At 41.5% G+C, this 21,395-nt stretch overlaps 1 protein-coding gene across 2 annotated transcripts in view; it reads left to right on the top strand.

The window, feature by feature from the left end:
* Positions 1 to 1,707, top strand: part of GHITM (growth hormone inducible transmembrane protein) — a 52,058-nt gene extending 50,351 nt beyond the window's left edge. For both annotated transcript variants that reach the window (XM_068258864.1, XM_068258863.1), the window contains exon 9: positions 377 to 1,707. In XM_068258864.1, the coding sequence (XP_068114965.1) occupies positions 377 to 464 (88 nt within the window). In that variant the 3' untranslated portion in view covers positions 465 to 1,707. The remainder of the gene's footprint in view (positions 1 to 376) is intronic.
* Positions 1,708 to 21,395: the final 19,688 nt, after the last annotated feature.

Here is a 21,395-nt window from a genome sequence, read left to right as displayed (position 1 = left end):
GACAGTGCCGGGGGATGCGCTCTGAAGCACACCCGATCGTGCATAGCAGGGCTGCAAACAAGTCAGCATATCTACATCATTGTGGCTTGGAGGGTGCCACAGCTGACGTAGATGTACTGTAGCAGTGGAGTAAGTGGTTAAAGATATTTTTTTTTTTTTTTTTTTTTTACAGCGATTTACCATTTGAAACATCCCATTTTCTGAAGCAAATAAGCACCTGCATGAAGAGAATGTTTTAACATTTTTCACACAAGCTGGCCTGTGCATTATTGTTGAAAATTATATTTTTTTTATGTTTGTTGCATCAAGGTACTTATGCGCTTCAGACCCTCATAAACACAAATTGCTAATCATATTCTTGAATTTTCATTTGCAGATGCATGGGAATCTACACTGACACTCTGAATATCTTCATCCGTGTGGCCATGATGCTGTCTGGGGGAGGTGGAAGCAGAAGGAAATGAATTGCCACCGCAGCACTCATAATCTCTTATTGATTGCCATGAGCACTTTACTCACCTCCTGGACCATAAATATGTAGTAATATATACATCATCAGCAAGATAATGTCTATATTGCTTGATTATAACTAGAATCGTGTTGATTGAAGCTATTCTGAAAGCCTTTCCTCCTGAATAAACACGCAATTTATGTGTATAATTTAGGATAAGTGTTAAGAGTTGCCTAGACCCATTAATCTCTTCAACATGAATAAACTGCATGGATAAACAAAGTATCTTCAGAGAAATGCCCTTTTCCTTCATTGTGTGCTGTATTGAGGGTGAAAATATTTGCAATTTTGAATGAGTAATGAAAAGTAATTTATTGACTAACAGTACATTTAATGAGAACCTGAGGTGGGTTTCTGCAATCAATATTAGGACACAGGCACATTCTGCATACTATCACCATCCTCTTGTGTCCTTATAGTGTGCCCCCAGGCTTCCCCCATGCTCTGCTGTCCCACCTGATAAAACCACCAGGCTAGCGACACAGATTGTCGCTAGTCGGCTGTTTGTCCTTTTCCTCCCCGCCTCTGTAAGCCGATTGGAGGAAGCTTACGTAGGCGGGGAGGAAAGGGACGCAAGCGGGGAGCTGCGCTATACAGAAGGCAGTGAGCGGCAGCCTGAATGTAAACAGCCGACCAGCGACCATCTGTGTCACTAGCCTGGCAGTTTTCATAAGGGGGGGACAGCAGAGCACGGGGGGTGGCTGGAGGCACACTAGAAGGGCACACAGGCTGGTGATAATATGCAGAATGTGCCTCTGTGTCCTAATACTGATTGCAGAAACCCACCTTGGGTTTTCTTTAAAACATTTGCTTTGGCAATAGTACAAAAACCCATGCTAACCTGGCAATATATTGTATGTTTTTTTTTTGCAATCTCTTGAAAGTGTTTTGAGGAAAAGAGAGCATATAAAGAATCTGATTACACTGGTAGAGCAGCCATTCATGCAGATATGTGTAAAATAATTTGGGGTGCTTGGAGATTCACACTATGGTGTTCACTAAAGCTGTTAAAAATATTTGCAACATCTGGTTTTGAAAACCAATAAATTGTTCTTTAGCAAGTCTACTGAGAAATGTACTATACTACTTTCATGGAGGAGTAGTGTACATCGAGGGGTTTGCAGAATGTTGTTGAAAATGTTTGTTTATTTACATTTTTTTTCATGAATATTTAATAAAATTGTTTCTTCAGAGTATTTTTGTTGCTGTTTTTGTGTGTATCATAAAGTTCCGAGAATCATGCAGATTGTGCTACTTGATTTGTCTGGATTTATCACATATTTCATTCTTTACACATCTGTGAAAGAACAATTTTCCTTGTTTTAGAATTTTGTGAGCCATTAGAAACTGAACTTGGTAAAAAGACATACATGTACAGTGGAGGAAATAATTATTTGACCCCTCACTGATTTTGTAAGTTTGTCCAATGACAAAGAAATGAAAAGTCTCAGAACAGTATCATTTCAATGGTAGGTTTATTTTAACAGTGGCAGATGGCACATCAAAAGGAAAATCGAAAAAATAACCTTAAATAAAAGATAGCAACTGATTTGCATTTCATTGAGTGAAATAAGTTTTTGAACCCTCTAACAATAAAAGACTTAATACTTAGTGGAAAAACCCTTGTTTGCAAGCACAGAGGTCAAACGTTTCTTGTAATTGATGACCAAGTTTGCACACATTTTAGGAGGAATGTTGGTCCACTCCTCTTTGCAGATCATCTCTAAATCCCTAAGGTTTCGAGGTTGTCTCTGTGCAACTCTGAGCTTGAGCTCCCTCCATAGGTTTTCTATTGGATTAAGGTCTGGAGACTGACTAGGCCACTCCATGACCTTAATGTGCTTCTTCTTGAGCCACTCCTTTGTTGCCTTTGCTGTATGTTTTGGGTCATTGTCGTGCTGGAACACCCATCCACGACCCATTTTCAGTTTTCTGGCAGAGGGAAGGAGGTTGTCGTTCAGGATTTCACGATACATGGCTCCGTCCATTTTCCCGTTAATGCGATTAAGTTGTCCTGTGCCCTTAGCAGAAAAACACCCCCAAAGCAAAATGTTTCCACCCCCATGCTTGACGGAGGGGACGGTGTTTTGGGGGTCATGGGCAGCATTTTTCTTTCTCCAAACACAGCGAGTTGAGTTAATGCCAAAGAGCTCTATTTTGGTCTCATCAGACCACAGCACCTTCTCCCAGTCACTCACAGAATCATTCAGGTGTTCATTGGCAAACTTCAGACGGCCTGCACATGTGCCTTCTTGAGCAGGGGGACCTTGCGAGCCCTGCAGGATTTTAATCCATTGCGGTGTAATGTGCTTCCAATGGTTTTCTTGGTGACTGTGGTCCCTGCTAATTTGAGGTCATTCACTAACTCCTCCCGTGTAGTTCTAGGATGCTTTTTCACCTTTCTCAGAACCATTGACACCCCACGAGGTGAGATCTTGCGTGGAGCCCCAGAGCGAGGTCGATTGATGGTCATTTTGTGCTCCTTCCATTTTCGAACAATCGCACCAACAGTTGTCACCTTCTCTCCCAGCTTCTTGCTAATGGTTTTGTAGCCCATTCCAGCCTTGTGCAGGTCTACAATTTTGTCTCTGACATCCTTGGACAGCTCTTTGGTCTTTCCCATGTTGGAGAGTTTGGAGTCTGCTTGATTGATTGATTCTGTGGACAGGTGTCTTTTATACAGGTGATTAGTTAAGACAGGTGTCCTTAATGAGGCTGACTAATTGAGTAGAAGTGTCTAACCACTCTGTGGGAGCCAGAACTCTTAATGGTTGGTAGGGGTTCAAAAACTTATTTCACTCAATGAAATGCAAATCAGTTGCTATCTTTTATTTAAGGTTATTTTTTCGATTTTCCTTTTGATGTGCTATCTGCCACTGTTAAAATAAACCTACCATTGAAATGATACTGTTCTGAGACTTTTCATTTCTTTGTCATTGGACAAACTTACAAAATCAGTGAGGGGTCAAATAATTATTTCCTCCACTGTATGTGCAATTCCGTGATTTTTTTTTTTTCCCCCTTCTTTAGACCATGCCATTTTTTTGTTTCTCCCCATCTTCTCCTTCAACTTCTCCACCCATACTGGCATCTGAGGGTCTTGACCTTTGCACAACTAGTCTGGCTGATAACAGTTGTCCCAATTCAACTTACGGCACATCCCAAGACCATTCCCTTATCTCCGCAGAGCTCCCTCTCCCCCAACCCTCTCCTTGCCACTTGAAGAACTAGGAGGCGAGGTATATGCTCTACTAGCCATCCTACCCCTCCAGTTATTAGTGAAGGAATAGTGAGTGGCATGTAAACCATGCCCCTTTTCAGATGTCGGTGTGGGAGACTGGACTAATGCTGTGGGATGGCAGCAAATGCAAAGTTAGAGTGGAGCAGACACTGAACTGGTCTGATCTGTGCCAAATGAGTGAAAAGCAGATGGGAACCAAGCTTGATGCTTCTTCCAGGACTCTGAACTATATACTGGCACTTGTCCCGTGTGGTAGAGCCTAACTATGTTGGCGGCAGAGGACTTGAGATGACCAAAAACAAGGCGTGAGAAGAGCTGGAACGTCCTCGGCGACCAGCAGCTTTCATTGACTTTGCGATCCAGATAAAATCACTCTAAACTAGCTGAATGACAGATTGACGAGCGTGCATGGATGTCTGTTTTTTCAATGCAGAAACTACTTTTTTTTATTATTATTATTATTATTATTATTATTAGTATTATATTGGGAGTCTAGCTTCAATCTAGCAGTCGACTGTGTGAGGGGCTGCCGGCTGAAATCGCTGACTGTAATCTGAGAATGAAGTGAAAGTGTGATGTGTGTTGTATTGTTTAAAATAAATGCTTCTGACCTCCAAATCCCAACAGCTTCTTCTTGACCACACTGCAAAATACACAAAGCCAGCATCCTGTACAGATACTTCCCTGCTAACAAGCACGTGTTATAAATTTCTTATACGTACAAAGTTGTCCTCAAGTGAAAAATGTACTGCATCATTTTTATTACATTACAATATTGTAAACTGGTGTCAGTTGTTTATGGTATACTAAGGGCCTTTTGCCAATGTATGTGTTCTGATTTGATTTTCAGAATAAATGCGATTTGCTAATCAAGCTTGTACCAGACATATGTAAATCTCGGTGCTCCATTTACACAGACGTTATCACATTCTCTGTAAACTGCTAACATGAGGGCTGCTGCTTATGATTCTGTCTCTTCCCATTTTAGTTAAAGTAAAAGTAACTTTACAATGTCACTGAAAATGGACCGTGTGTGATTAGGAAAGACTGAGGCTTCCTTTACACTGCAATTTCAATTTGGAACTTTCACTGGATTCTTGCAACACGAGAAGAAAAATACATAAAAACCCTGCATGCTGCATTTTTTTTCTTTTTTTTATTGCATCAAAAATCGGAATAGCCTGTACAATTGCATGTATTGTAAAAGAATCCTTACAGAGCATGTTGGTCTTGTGTACAGTCCTGGCCAAAAGTTTTGAGACGATCAAAAATATTGGAAATTAGAAAAGTTGGTGCGTAAGTTTTTAGAATAGCAATTTACATATACTCCAGATTGTTATGAAGAGTGTTCAGATGAATTGCATAGTCCTTCTTTGCCATGAAAATTAACTGAATCCCAAAAAACCTTTCCACTGCATTTCATTGCTGTCATTAACGGACCTGCTGAGATCATTTCAGTAATCGTTTTGTTAACTCAGGTGGGAATGACGAGCACAGGGCTGGAGATCATTATGTCAGGCTGATAGGGTTAGAGAACACTTGACATGTTAAGAGGGTGATGCATGAAATCATTGATCTTCCATTGTTAACCATGGTGACCAGCAAAGAAACGCATGCAGCCATCATTGCGTTGCATAAAAATGGCTTCACAGGCAAGGATATTGTGGCTACTATGATTGCACCTAAATCACCAGTTTTTATAGGATCATCAAGAACTTCAAGGAAAGAGGTCCAATGCTTGTTAAGAAGGCTTCAGGGCATCCAGCAAGTGCCAGGATCGTCTCCTAAAAGAGGATTTAGCTACGGGATTGGAGTGCAACCAGTGCAGAGGTTGCTCAGATATGGCAGCAAGCAGGTGTGAGCTCATCTGCACGCACAGTGAGGCGAAGACTTTTGGAAGATGGCCTGGTGTCAAGAAGGGCAGCAAAGAAGCCACTTCCAAAAAAAAATCAGGGACACATTGATATTCTGCAGAAAGTATGGTGAATGGACTGCTGAGGACTGGGGCAAAGTCATATTCTCAGATGAAGCTCCTTTCCGATTTGTTTGGGGCATCTGGAAAAAAGCTTGTCAGGAGAAGAAAAGGTGAGCGCTACCATCAGTCCTATGTCATGCCAACAGTAAAGCATCCTGAGACCATTCATGTGTGGGGTTGCGTCTCATCCAAGGTAGTGGGCTCACTCATAATTTTGCCAAAAACACAGCCATGAATAAAGGATGGTAGCAAAACACCCTCCAACAGCAACTTCTTCCAACAGTTTGGTGAAGAACAATGCATTTTCCAGCACAATGGAGCACCATGTAACATGCAAAAGTGATAACTAAGTGGCTCGGGGACCAAAATGTTCGGTCCACCATGGCCTGAAAATTCCCCAGATCTTAATCCCATTGAAAACTTGTGGTCATTCCTCATGAGGCGGGTGGACAAACAAAAACCAACTATTTCTGAGAATCTCAAAGAAGTGATTATGAAAGAATGGGTTGCTATCAGTCAGGATTTGGCCCAGAAGTTGAGAGCATGCCCAGTCGAATTGCAGAGGTCCTGAAAAAGGGCAAACACTGCAAATGCTGACTCTTTGCATAAATCTAATGCAATTGTCAATAAAAGCCTTTGAAACTTAAGTGCTTATAATTATATTGCAGTACATCACATAAACAACTGAAACAAAACTTTTGGCCAGGATTGTACGCACTCTGGTTTTTCATTTGAAAACTCCAGAGTTGTCTGAACACCAAACAAGAAGTACATCTTGTAAATATGCCAACACTTTTATTAAATTTAATTAAAAGCAGCTTTTTCTTCCACCGCCACAGAAGTTATTAACTCTTTGGGTGCCACTCACACATTATCTTGTGGCAAATAGGATGTGTTAGAATGTAATTTGGCAGTTCCTATGGGTTACATCACCTGTATATTGTATGGCCAATTCTGCTATTGTAAACTTATAATTTAACAACCTACTTAGCTAGGTCCCTTGAAGCATATAAGAAGGGTATTTTAAAGTATAGGAATGTTACGGCAGTGGCCACATTTAATTCCATGGCAGTGAATTATTGACCAGTATTCAAACCTGCACATTATGATTCATACTTAAAAGATAATTTTTCATCTCGCTTCAACTACACATCCTTCCCAGGGGAGATTTAAATCTCCATATCATTCATCATATGTCAAAATCTTAAAGGACCACTATCGCGAAATTTCAAAAAATAAAATAGATTTACTCTGGAAAAAAGATAGGAGGAATAGTGAGAGGTTAAGAATAAGGCCACATACAGACATCAGACCATAGTCTCTGGAAAATGAAAGATCACAGACCAATCTTACCACCCTTCCTGTAGTATAAGAGCCATACTCTACACAGTCTTTTCTATGGAGCTGAACTCCACATCAGGAAAAAATCTTTGCAAGATGCTGCACACACAGATGCTGTACAGACAGAAAAGATCAGTATCTGCAAAAGATCTGTTCCTGCCAAAGATCCGTTCCTGCAAATTGCAATGATAGTCTATGAGATCTGCAGATCATCATACACACATGATTTAACTGACATTCATCTGCAGATCAGATCCACCAGGATGGATTTGCAGATCTGCAGATGAATGTCAGTTAAATCATGTGTGTATGATGATCTGCAGATCTCATAGACTATCATTGCAATTTGCAGGAATGGATTTTTGGCAGGAACAGATCTTTTGCAGATACTGATCTTTTGTGTCTGTACAGCATCTGTGTGTGCAGCATCTTGCAAAGATTTTTTCCTGATGTGGAGTTCAGCTCCATAGAAAAGACTGTGTAGAGTATGGCTCTTATACTACAGGAAGGGTGGTAAGATTGGTCTGTGATCTTTCATTTTCCAAAGACTATGGTCTGATGTGTGTATGTGTCCTTAGTTAAAAAATAAATCACACTGCTGTTTACACATTCCCAACAGTGTGAATGTGAGAGCTCTTTACCAATGGACAGCTTGTATCTGCCTGGCAAAGATCACAGGAGGAGACCGTTTTACTGCTAGTTTGAAATGTTGTTAGCAGCCTGTAGTGCAGTCTAAAGGTAGCCACACACCATACACATTTTTAAATATCTGTTCAATTTAAGAATTGCAGTCAATTTTGCTGACTGATTCTAACATTTCTAAAATATGACCAAATGTATCACACATGTATGTTACATTTTGTTCCCAATTATGATAAAAATGATTGGAAAATCTCAGAAAATTGCTAGGGTGTGTATATTAATAAATTGACAATCTAAAACACCATACAATCTTTAGAAAGATTGAAGAAAAATATCTGGCATTCCAGTTAGATAAAAATGGGAAAAAAACGGAAACTTTCGGGTTTTTTCGGGAGATCCGATCGGTTTTATCGAATTGCCGTAAAATCTGATAATTTTATTGTATCATGTGTGGACACCTAAATAATCTTAGCCAGGCAGATAGAGCTGCCCGTTGGTAAAGAGCTCTCACATTCACGCTCTCCTGAATGTGCAAACAGCAGTGTGATTTATTTATTTTCTTAACCCTTCACTATGCCTCCTACTAGCATTCTTTCCAGTGTAAATCCTTTTTTTTTTTTTTTGTTTTATCTTTCCAGAAATGTTGCAATAGTGGTTAATTGTCAGAATTATGGTGACCGTTACACTTTACCACTATAACCAATAGCCACCATTTTTTTCCCTAATCTCTTAACACACATCCTAAGTAATGATACCCTAACTGTCCGTGTTGTCCCGTGTGTTTTGGTTACTGCGTGTGTCTAGCCGTTGGGACAGGAGTACGGGGCCAGGTGTTGCAGGCCGACGGGTGCGCGCACTGACATGAGGCAGTGAGGGAGACCTAGAGCCCGTTTTTAAACAGGCTTGGGTCTACTAATAACATATAAAATGTAAAGTAAAAATTATTGTAGAATATGTATGAAAAAGCATTGGCACTGCAGTGTGGGAGGAAGGTGGGGATTGCACCTAGGGGACCAGCAAGCTCAAAACCCAAAGCGTGCTCTGACCATTTCAGGAATGTGCAGTATCCGTAAACAATGAAAGTAAAGGTCAGCACTGCAATCATCTGTATGTAATCAAAATGAGTATAGAACAGCAGCAGGGTTAACAAACAACGTGAGCCTGTTTGGCAAGCAAAGCGTGGAAGCACATACCGGTCCTGGTTGGGCAGTCAGTGGGGTGATGGGTGCAGGGCACAAGTAGCCTGACGGCCGATTAGTGCAAAAGTCACTTCTACGAAGGCTAGTTCTCACTTTTGACCATGACTTACATGGCAAATCTGGAGACAATAGCAAGTAAAAGGACTTTACCATGAGCCAAAATCTGTTTTACTATGACACTGCACTGGTATAATGTAGTTTTTTGTTTAACACAGTCTTGTTGGTCTTGATGGGGGGGAAAAAAAACAAATTTTTGTTTTGGATTTCATGTATGGTGGCTTTACAACCAATGATGAAAATATGCCACGTAGACATCAATGCCAATGCAAAGATTTGGTGAACTTGGGTTGTAATTTTTTCAAATTTTTTTGAAAAGCAAAAATCAGATTTGTTAAGAAATTGAGTTTGCAACTTTCATCTGCTCATCCCTGCTGTATGTGAAACTTTTGTTGTGTACTTTGGGTCATGTTGAAAGGTGAACTGTCTTCCCATTGACAAATTTGTGACATTATGCAGATTTTCTTCAAGAATTTGATTGTATTTAGCCCCATCCATTTTTGCTTCTATAATAAGTGCAGAGAAATAAGATGTATCCGCATGCAAACAAGCCACCTAGCAGCTAAGCATGGAGGATTGCAAATGATCTCTCACACCCAGGCCACCGCTACTTCAGCATCCTGAGCCGGAGACCACGAGCCATCTCCACTAAGACCACGAGATACAGGAACTCGTTCTTCCCCTCGGCAGTCAGCCTCCTAAACTCCCTCCACATTCTGCCATCAAGCAAGCTCTAACGACGGCGAGGCTGGCGGCGCTACCGCTGAACAGCTGACCAGCCCACAAGACTAACTATTAGACATCTCAGTGACACACTGGGAATGTGATGTGTATTACAATGTAATGTTAATCTGATGTCTGTTGTGTGTCTCTCTCTATGTATTCTTTCTGAGCTATTGTATTGTGCCAAAAACAATTCCGGGCATGACCCCTCATGCTTGGCGAAATAAAAATAAAATAAAATGATTCTGAAATGAAAAAATGATTCTGATCCATGATAGAACAATTCTCCATATGAGATAGCTTTTTTTTTATAATGGACAAAGGCTTGTGAGATACAAGATGACAGGCTCTCTGGATTAATCAATAGACATCTAGCCCCCTAATATGGAGGTGGCCTTTGACTGTTTTCCTCTTGGTACAAGACTGCCTTCAGATCTCTCCCCACTTGCCTTACAACCCTTCCTCACTCATCCACTTCTCTTTTTGCAGCTTCTTCTCTGTTTCTGTTTTCACCATCCATACTGTTTCTCTCGATCCAGCCCTTATTTGTGCTCTCTCTTTTACATTTCTGGTTTCCTTTAGTCCGCTAGGCTTCTTCTACCCACTACTGGGGAAATTGTGTTTCAGCTGGGGATTGAGAAGTAAAATGTATTCATTTTTTTTAATCCAATAAGAGATTCTTTAACCACTTAAGTACCAGCGATCTCTGCTCCCTTAAAGTGAACCAGAGACGAAGCACCCTCATGTATTTTACCATATAAATCAGTGGGAGCATTAGAGAAAACCCCTACCCTGCTCTCCGTTTCATCCTCACTGCTAAAAGTGTCTTATCAGCTGTGATAAGAATCCCCGACTGAGTATTCAGTCTGGCTTTGCTGGGAATGATTATAGCGGAGTCATTATAGCAGAGAAAAGACACCAGAGAAGACAGACTCAGCTATAATCATTCCTAGCAAATCCAGACTGAATGCTCAGTCAGGGATTCTTATCAGAGGTGATAACAGTCAGATTAAACAGAGAACAATGAAACAAAGAGCAGATACGGTGTTTACTGCCATGTTCCCACTGATTTATAAGGTAAAATGCATGAGGGTGCTTCATCGCTGGTTCTCTTTAAGGACCAGAGACCGCTGGTACCAGAAAAGGCAGAACACTGACGGTTAACGAATCGCTGCACATACCCGCCGTCACCGCCGCTCATCGGGAACTTGAGCCGACCACTCTGACGGCAGAGTTCCTATGGCTTTGAGCTGGTCAGGAGCCACTTTCATTGGCTGTCTTTCAATGTAAGCCAATGGGAGTTGCTTACATTAAAAGACAGGGCCAGGAGCCAATGAAATCGGCTCCTGACCCGCTCACAGGGTGGCATAGAGACAGACAGAGCAAGTGAGCCGTGGCGAGAGATGTTGGGATTCAGCGGCGGAGCGACGAAAAACGGCGGATGCGCGCAGCGGTGGCTGATAGAAATCTTCACCCTGCCAGCCAAGTAACCACCAAAACGGCATAGATTTCAATTAGCTTGGTCCTACAGTAGAGAAGAACTTGGAGCTGCATTTAGCCAAACTCAGGAGTTGGCCTTACCAATTTCAGTCTATTATAGTAATATTAATACATCCAAGCTAATATCCTATTATATATTTGCTTTATATTCTTACATGTCATTTATCTAACTTTTCTATTTTGATACCATAGTAATGCACGAAATTCTCCCTGAATGTTGCCTATTGTGTTGAAGATTTCCAGAAGCCTCTTCCTTAAACTGAGGCTTTCAATGGTCAAGAGAGAAGCAGATCGTCCAACTGCGGGGTTAAAAAGGTATCAGATATAGAGTATTAGTTTAAAGTCTGTTATATTCTCATAATTGGAGAAAATCCGCTAGTAAAAATATGGAAGGGATTCATTGAACTTTTTAACTTTTTTTTTTTGTGGGGGGGAGTTTGAGACACTTGATGAATTTTTTTACAGCTAAATACCAATAATATGGGGATAAGATCAACTAGTAAGGAAAAAAATCGGTCCCTAATGAAAAAGGAAAGTTCCATAAATACAGCGAGTTACATTAAACTCACAGACCGAAATGGGTACATGTTGGTCCAAAGTTTCCATCATTCCAAAAGGATACTGATTATATCTAAAGGCCAATTCCTTCACATGCAAATAAATTCTACTAATATTTGGGATTATGACACAGGCGAATATATTAAAAAGTAGCAGTAGGGGAACAGAGGCGCCAGCAGGATAAAAGCGGATAACAACTTTAAAATTTGCTGGGAGGAAGTGGTGGACTTGCCTCCATAAAGCAGACACGAAAGACTGAATAGTAGCAATCACATTTATTAAATCGTACCCCAAAAAAGTGCAACGCGTTTCACAGGCCCAGCCCGCTTCATCAGGCAATAAACATGGGGACAAAATTGTAGATAAGAGACAGTACATTATGCTATAGTAATTTCTGCAGTTACAAATTTGCATATCAATATAAAGCATACCATATGGTATGCTTTAGGATATGTAATATATTGTAACTGCAGAATTTACTATAGCATAATGTACTGTCTCTTGTCTACAGTTTTGTCCCCATTTGGTATGCTTTAGGATATGTAATATATTGATATGCAAATTTGTAACTGCAGAATTTACTATAGCATAATGTACTGTCTCGTCTACAGTTTTGTCCCCATGTTTATTGCCTGATGAAGCGGGCTGGGCCTGTGAAACGCGTTGCACTTTTTGGGGTACTATTTAATAAATGTGATTGCTACTATTCAGACAGTCTTTCGTGTCTGCTTTATGGAGGTAAGTCCACCACTTCCTCCCAGCAAATTTTAAAGTTTTTATCCTGCTGGCACCTCTGTTCTACTGCTATACCGTGTCCACCCCTGGTGGAGGGGTGATCTACCCCCCCTTTCGCATCCACAGAGCGCGACTTCTTATCCCTGAGTGAGGACAGGTCTAATCTCATCACCTGCCTATACAGTGGTTGCCTTTGTGGTAACCCACGTTTGTGAGTATAATTTTCTCACCGATAACCTTTACTTCGTTTATGCTCAACATACTACACTATATTGGGCTCTCGGTTCCTCTACACTTTATGTTAAAAAGTAGGTTTCTTAAAAGAGGGTATAGGGAGGATGATGTTGATAGAGAAATGGCCAGTGTGTGAAATGGGGAGGAACTTGAATGGGGGGAGAGGGAAGATGGGGAGGAGCTTAGGTACACTTTTATGATGGGATATAATGCACAATATAGATTACTACAACAAATAGTGTTCAAGTACTGGGGAATTTGGGGTACTGATCCAGTACTTAGTACCTCCATTCCAGAATATCCAAAATGTATTTATTGAAAGGCTCCGAATATGGAAAATGTTTTACCCACAAGTTGTGTGAAACCTAGAAAGCAAAAGAGCAATATACCCCATGGATGGCATGGTTTTATCTGTGTAAGACATGCAAGGCATGTAGAGTACACACAGGTACAAATAAAACATTTTTAGTCTTTTAGATATCAAAAAAGCATAAGATCAAAGAATGTATCCCTGTAATGAGACAAGTACTGTATTTTTCGGAATATAAGATGCTCTGGAATATAAGACCCACCTATGTTTAGAGGGCACAAATCAGGGAAAAAAATATACAGTATATACTAAACCTGGTGCGCCCATGTTCCAGGAGCATCTTGTACATGTTCCCCCCAGTTGTACTCCTGTGTCTATGTATCCCTTTCTGTCCTCCTGTGTGTCATCCCTTCCTGCCACCCTGTGTGGTCCTCCTGCCCCATGTGTCCCCTCCTGTCCTGTGTGTGTGTGTCCTCCAGCCCCCCTGTGTGGTCCTCCAGTCCACTCCTGTCCCCCTGTGTGTGTGTCTCTGTGTCCCCTCCTGCCCCTCTTGTGTGTGTTTCTGTGACCCCTTCACCCCCCTGTGTGGTCCTCCAGTCCCTGTTTCCCCTCCTGTCCTCGTGTGTGTGTGTGTGTGTGTGTGTGTGTGTGTGTGTGTGTGTGTGTGTGTGTGTGCGTGTGCCCCTTCCTGTGCATGTCCATGTCTCCTGTGCATGTCCATGTCTGTGCCCCCCCCCCCCCCCCGTTCCTCCACCCCAGTCCCCATTCTGTCCATGTCGTCGTCGTGTTTATACAAAGATTTTTCATCTCTGAGGTAAGCTACCTCAATCTTTTGTCGATTTTAAACTGTTCTTAAATGCTTTTATTATACACCAGGGCACTTCTTTTACCTATAAAGTGTAAAACATGAGGAGGCAGCGGTGAACTTACCTCCTCCATGCAGACACAAAAATTACCAATGTGTTTGTCAAATAGATCAAGCTTATTTACATACTCCAGGGACAATGCAACGTGTTTCACAGGTTTGATCCTTCATCAAGCAACAGCAACTGAGTAATAGCTGTAAACAATTTTACAGATAATTGGTTCATAACCAATGTGTTATACAATCATTAATTATAAAATATATAAACTCAAATATAAATTAGCTGTTAATGGGTAGGTAATAAGATACCCTTTTACCGCTAAGGTTTGATAATTATATGTATAAGTTTATATATTTTATAATTAACTATTGTATAACTACACATGGATTATGAGACAATTATCTCTGTTTACAGCTATTAATCCATTGTTATTGTCTGATGCGGGATCAAACCAGCGAAATGTGTTGCATTGTCCCTGGAGTATGTAAATAAACTTGTTCTTTTTAACACACTGGCAATTTTTGTGTCTGCTTGGAGGAGGTAAGTCCACTACTGCCTCCTCATGTTTTAAACTATTTAGATACTTTTATCCTTTTGGTACCTCTATATCCATACTATGCTTTATCAAGTCTACCCCTGGTGGAGGGGTGTTGCCCCTTTTTTCCCTTATCTACGGAGAGCGACTTCTTAACCACCTGAGCGGTCTGGACGAGCTGAGCTCGTCCAACACCGCCGGAGGTCGCCGCTCAGGCCCTGCTGGGCCGATTTTAATCAAATAAAAAGCAGCACACGCAGCCGGCACTTTGCCAGCCGCGTGTGCTGCCTGATCGCCGCCGCTCTGCGGCGATTCGCCGCGAGCAGCGGCGAAAGAGGGCCCCCCTAGCCGCCTGAGCCCTGCGCAGCCGGAACAAAAAGTTCCGGCCAGCGCTAAGGGCTGGATCGGAGGCGGCTGACGTCAGGACGTCGGCTGACGTCGATGAAGTCACTCCGCTCGTCGCTATGGCGACGATATAAGCAAAACAAGGAAGGCCGCTCATTGCGGCCTTCCTTGTTTATTCTGGGCGCCGGAGGCGATCGGAAGATCGCCTCCGGAGCGCCCTCTAGTGGGCTTTCATGCAGCCAACTTTCAGTTGGCTGCATGAAATAGTTTTTTTTTTTATTTAAAAAAAACCCTCCCGCAGCCACCCTGGCGATTTAATCAGAACGCCAGGGTGGTTAATCCTGAGTGGGGTCTAGTCTAATCTCCCCCACTGCCTATGCAGTGGTTGCCTTTGAGGTAACCTTGGTTTGTGAGTGTAGCTTATTACTCTCATCATACATCATTTCAACTACCAGTACATACTACACTATATGTGGCTCTTGGTGTTCCAACTCTGTGTAACTGCAATGTTGTTAAAGGGATACTGTAGGGGGGGTCAGGGGAAAATGAGTTGTACTTACCCGGGGCTTCTAACAGTCCCCCGCAGACATCCTGTGTTGGCGCAGCCACTCACCGATGCTCCGGCCCCGCCTCCGGTTCACTTCTGGAATTTCTGACTTTAAAGTCTGAAAACCACTGCGCCTGCGTTGCCGTGTCCTCGATCCCGCTGATATCATCAAGAGCGCACAGCGCAGGCCCAGTATGGTCTGTGCCTGTGCCGTACACTCCTGGTGACATCAGCGGGACCGAGGATACAGCAACGCAGGCGCAGTGGTTTTCAGACTTTAAAGTCAGAAATTCCAGAAGTGAACCGGAGGCGGGGCCGGAGCATCGGTGAGTGGCTGCGCCAACACAGGATGTCTGCGGGGGACCATTAGAAGCCCTGGGTAAGTTCAGCTCATTTTCCCCCGACCCCCCTACAGTATCCCTTTAACCTTCACGGCAGGGGCATCAAGTGTACATTTATGTAAAGTGCAGTAACATGGAGAAGTTTTAATTATTTTTCAGGACATTATCGACAGGACCTTATCGTGGTCATGAATGAATTAGGCCTTTGGTAATGAAGTATTACAAGTAGTGGTCTCACCCTAAGGATACTTACACATGCACAATGACTAGCCCACAAGAATCGGGGCTTGATACTTCAGTAAACGGCTTAAGGCCGAGAGTCGAACAGTATTGCTAGCCTGCAGGCTGGTGACACATTCTGTTGCTAAGGATGGAGGAGGAGGAAGGATGATGGAGTGCAGTGGTAGATGGAGAAACTTCTGGTAGGTGGGATTAGGAAGTGGATAATGCACTCAGCGGAGATGAACTGGCATTCCAAATCGATCGGCAACAATGAGGTCATCTCTGCCTAGTTTAGACTAGCGTGTGGTAGAAAGTCAATGAGAACACACTCTATGGCCCTATATATTTTGCTGCTCGTTGAATAAAGGTCTAGCCATAGTAACCGGCAGTCCAAATAATTAAAACGGGTTGTTTATTTAAAGCATCTTATGTTCAATACTTTAGTTAAATGATGGACCCCTTTTTAAAGGACTACCTCCCTCTGTATTACAATAAATCCTGTTGGGGCAAAAGCAACATAAAAAAAAATCATAATCAAAAGGATGCCAAAACCAATAGAACGCATCAGGGCAGCATGGTTGTGTAGTGGTTAGCGCACTCACCTTGCAGAGCTGGGTCCCTGGTTCGAATCCCAGCCAGGGCAACATCTGCAAACACGACATGTTCATTTGCGCTAACCCATATGATGTACAGTCAGGGCCAAAAATACTTGCACCCTTGAGTTTGTCAGAAAATGCAGCACTTCTCCTAGTAAATTGTTGCAGTTACAAACCGCTTTGTATGTCATGTTTATTTCCTTTATTGGCACTAGAAGAACACACAGAAATGAGAAAAATAATCTAAGACTGTGATGTATATGTAATAACTGTATTTTTTGTTTAATGTATTTTGTTCCTGCCTTGTTTGTTTGCTGTGATTGGACTCTGCATTGATTGTGCTACTGGAGTCGGGTGGGGATATACTATTGTTCTGTTGTGTGTTAGCAGACTGGCCTTGTCCTTATCACTTGATTACATTTGAGGTGTGTTTGTTGACAATCCTAATTTATTGTCTGGTAGAGAGGGAGAAATGGTCAGTTTTGTGTGAGACAGCTGGGTGAAAGCTGTATGCTACTCTGCGGATGTAACTTTGCTTACAAATGCTTCAGAATAAAGTGTTCATCATCGGATTCCATGTCTGCTCCCTGTTTATGGACAGTCCTCATGTCATAACATGACAAAGACATTTATACACAAAACATAAAAAAATGGCCTGAATAAAATTATTGGCACCCTTAATGTAATACTTGGTAGCACATCCTTTGGAAGAAATAACTTATGTTAATTATTTTCTTTAATATCTCTGTACTGGAATTGTGGACCATTCTTCCTTTGGCACCTACCTCCAGGTTAGGATTCCTTCTCCCAACTTCTATTCTTAGATCCATTGACAGGTCCTGTATAGAATTTAGATATAGAATCTCCACCACTGTTCCATTTCTGGGAGCTCTTGAAGTATGCTTTGGGTCATTGTCCTGCTGTAAGACACATGACCTCTGGCTGAGACCCATATGTTTGACACTGGACCCTACATTTCACCACTTTGGTAATCTTCAGGTATTCTAATACCATGTACACAGTCAGAACTACCAGTGCCTAAAGCAGCAAAGCAACCCTAAAACAGTGAGCCTTCTCCATGTTTGAACTTAGGGACTGTTATTTTCCTTGAGGGTTTATTTTTGTTTTGTTTTTTGTAAAACCTTGAATGTTATGAGTTGCCAAAAAGCTGTATTTTTGTCTCATCTGTCCAAAGAACATTCTACCAGAAGGTCTGTGGCTCCCAGAGGTAAGTTTTAGCTAGTGCCAATCTAGCCTGTTTTTTCTGTGTCAGCAGTAGGGTCCTCTTCAGTCTCCTGCCATTGCATACCTTTTCATGCAGATTATGATGAATAATATGAGCTGACACCGTTGTACCCTTTGCCTGCAGGTCAGCCTGAATTTGTTTGGAAGTTGATTGAGGTTCTTTATCTACCACTGGAACAATACTCTTTTGTAACATTTCATGAACCTTTCTCTGTTCTCCATGTCCAACAAGTTTAGGTACAGTGCCGTGGACTGTATACTTATTTACAATGTTGTGCACAGTGGACACAGAAACATTAAGATCTCCGGAAATGGACTTGTAGGTTTGGGATTGTCCAAGTTTTTCTATAATTCTTTGCTCCTGTTTTTTCAATGCTCAGTGTAAAGGTGCGTACACACGCCGGACTGGAGGCAACGACGGGTCCGTCGTTACCTCCTGCTGGGTGGGCGTGCCAACGACAGTCCGGCGTGTGTACGCACTGTCGGCGGACTGATACGGCTGCTTCTGAGCGATCCGCCCGGCGGATTGCTCAGAAGCAGCCGTATCAGTCCGCCAACAGTGCGTACACACGCCGGACTGTCGTTGGCACGCCCACCCAGCGGGAGGTAACGACGGACCCGTCGTTGCCTCCAGTCCGGCGTGTGTACGCACCTTAACACTAACAGACAATTAAAAACAAGATTAAGTTAAGGGGAACTTCAGCCTAAACCAACATACTGTCATCAAGTTACATTAGTTATGTTAATTAGAATAGATAGGTAATATAATCTCTTACCCACCCTGTTTTAAAAGAACAGACAAATGTTTGTGATTCATGGGTTCTGCCATCTTTGTCATGGGGGCAGCCATCTTTTTGGTTGAAAGCAGGTGACAAGGAGCAGGAGACACAGTTCCAACTGTCCTGTGTCCTGATTACCCCTCCCAGCTGCACACGCTAGGCTTCAAATGTCAAATTCAAAATGTAAAAAAAAAAAAAATGCACCAAAACAGCAGAACGAGAACAATATCAGAAATTTTAACTGGTTGCAGGTGGGAATGTCCATATTGCTAGCACCTGATAACAAGTAACAGTACTGACAGATATATACGTCCATACAAAACATGCTGTGAATAGTATAAACATGCATACACATCGATACTCCTGCACTGTATACTAGACCCTTGCTTGACACATTTTGGCAAGTTACAGGAAAAAAAGTTATAAAAATTAATTTTATCACTTTTTGCACAGAAATCCTGGGGAAATTGAACGCCAGGGAGGTTAATTGCTTGAAATGAGTTGAATTACACATAAAAGAAGCATTGCATGTTTGAAATAGAATTACTCTGTATAATTATAAGGTGTCAAACATTTTGACTGGGGGATTTTTGATGTTTTGTGTGGAATGTCCCAGATTATTATTTTATTTGTTTTGCAGTTTTTGACTTCTTCCAATTCTAACAATAGAAATAAACATGACCATCCCAAAGTATTTGTAATTGCAATAGTTTTCTGAATGAAGTGGTGTGTTTTCCGACATGAATGTAAGACACATGAATGTGCTGTCTTGAATGTCATTACTGTACATTCAAGACAGCATTAAGAATGACTGTAGGATATATATTAAAGAATGCAAAGGATACAACCAACAGACAGGTGCTAAGGTTAAACCTTCCTCCAGTGATCATGTAAAAAGCTTTAAGTCACCAGAAGGCAATGCTCCAGATCTGTGGAATGGTCTGTGCACCCAGAACATGTAGTGTGTCTGGATCGCTTAATAAAACACACGTTTGAAGTCTGTGGAGTGTCTTCTTCTACTTAGTTTGAATTTGTTGCAGCATGAGTGATTCACCTGCAGGAGATGTGCATTGGTATGCAAACCCCTGTCAAGAACATTGCTTTCCCTGAGAACCAAGGTATTTATAATTGTAATAATAGAAGTGTAAATGAAAGGGGGGGATTAAGTGCAGTTGGAGTTTCAATGCTGCCTTTTTATCAATCGTAATGTGTTTATAAAATGCCTTTGTGTGTTAAGGTTTTAATATGGATTTCTATTCTAGCCTATTTATCAAATTGCTTTACAGATGCTTTAAAATAATGGTTGTGAAACTCCACTACATCTTGTCTTGAGATAACATTTAAGACAAATATATCTTATTTATAATGTGTATTGCTGATAAAGTTTGATTGATGCTATCTTGCCTTAAAATGCCACTTTACATTGATAATGTATGAGGTTGCTTTACAAGTAGATATTTTGAATAACTTCCCATATAATTCTCTTTCATCTCTACAGAGGTAATTCATTTTGTTCGATGATATCATCTTGTGATAAAGTTGTTACTGTAAACTTGAAACTACTTGTCATGGAGCATTTTTGCTATAAATGTTGTTGTTGTTGTTAGTTCCTTAAACACTTATTGTTTTTGTTTGCCGTTATAAATTGGTGCTTATGTTAAAAAATGCTGTCTGTATATTAAACTGGATGACAAATTGTATTTGTCATTGTAGCGAGGATATAATATTAAACTCATAATTTCACATGAGTTATCAAAAGTTCTCTCTCAGGGTCAGCACCCTAGAAAGATGATTTTTCCACTCACTGCTGGACAGGAATATAGTAAAAATGTAAATATGCAAATGTAGGCATGCATAAATACCTCAAGACAGGAAGTTAACTTCAGTTCTTTCCTGTCTTCTGAGGGATAGGTTGTGCAGGGTTAGGCAAAGGTTCCATGTCAGATGGCATGGCCTGAGGCTGGTGGTCCCCTTTGAATGTGACCGGCCACAGGGAATAAGCGCAGGGAAGCTCCAGTCCTCCATGTGTGTTACAGACCTCAGAACACGCCAAGCTGCACGCTGGATGCTGTCCAGGTCTGATTTGCTCTCCTTAATCAGCTGACTGAGGAGTTTGAGCCCCCCCATGATGGCTCCCAGAAGTATGTGCAATGTGGAGCCAGACCAAATGTGTCTGGATGTCGGACTCAGCGCTTAGCAGGTAACCCCTTGTTCGCTGGAGCAGAGTAGCTGTTGGTGAAGAGAGAGGGGAAGAATGCTCGGAGAGATGCAGAGGAAAGCTTTTCTGACAGGACAACCAGGTATTTAACCAGGTATTTAAAACCTGCACTGCTCACCATGGAGGGTTAATCATTGGCATCCTGGGGCTCTATATATTATTTTATTTAGTAATTGGGGTTGTTTCCTGTTATTTTGCAGCCCAGAGGGGATAAATCGGTCAAAATGGAGTAGAGTGACAAATAAAAAAAAAGCCTCTTAAAGGATACCCAAAGCGAAAATAAACTAATGAAATAAACAATTGTATCTATCTTTCTTCCCCTAAAAATGACTTTTTAACATATTCCAACATTTTATTTAATGTTTGAATCTATTTTTTAAGTTAGAACCGTTTGATTGTTTTTGCTCTATGACCCATTCATTGAAGTGTACCAGAGCTAAAATCTACGAACTATTGACCCCTCTTATCTCTTTCCTGCTCTCAGAAGCCATTTTCTGCTAGAAAAGTGTTTAAGTGGCTGACTCAGTTGGACTGAGTCAGCCACTTAAATACCTGATATTTGACTATTTCAGGCAGAGAAAGAAAAAAAGAACACAGCATAGTTATTTATGTGCTAGGCACTGTACATACCCATGTCTATCTCAACATGTCACATGTCACTTCGGGTATCCTTTA

This window comes from Hyperolius riggenbachi, chromosome 10, assembly GCF_040937935.1.
Source record: "Hyperolius riggenbachi isolate aHypRig1 chromosome 10, aHypRig1.pri, whole genome shotgun sequence".
Taxonomy (NCBI): domain Eukaryota; kingdom Metazoa; phylum Chordata; class Amphibia; order Anura; family Hyperoliidae; genus Hyperolius; species Hyperolius riggenbachi.
This window is presented reverse-complemented; position numbering and strand designations above follow the sequence as displayed.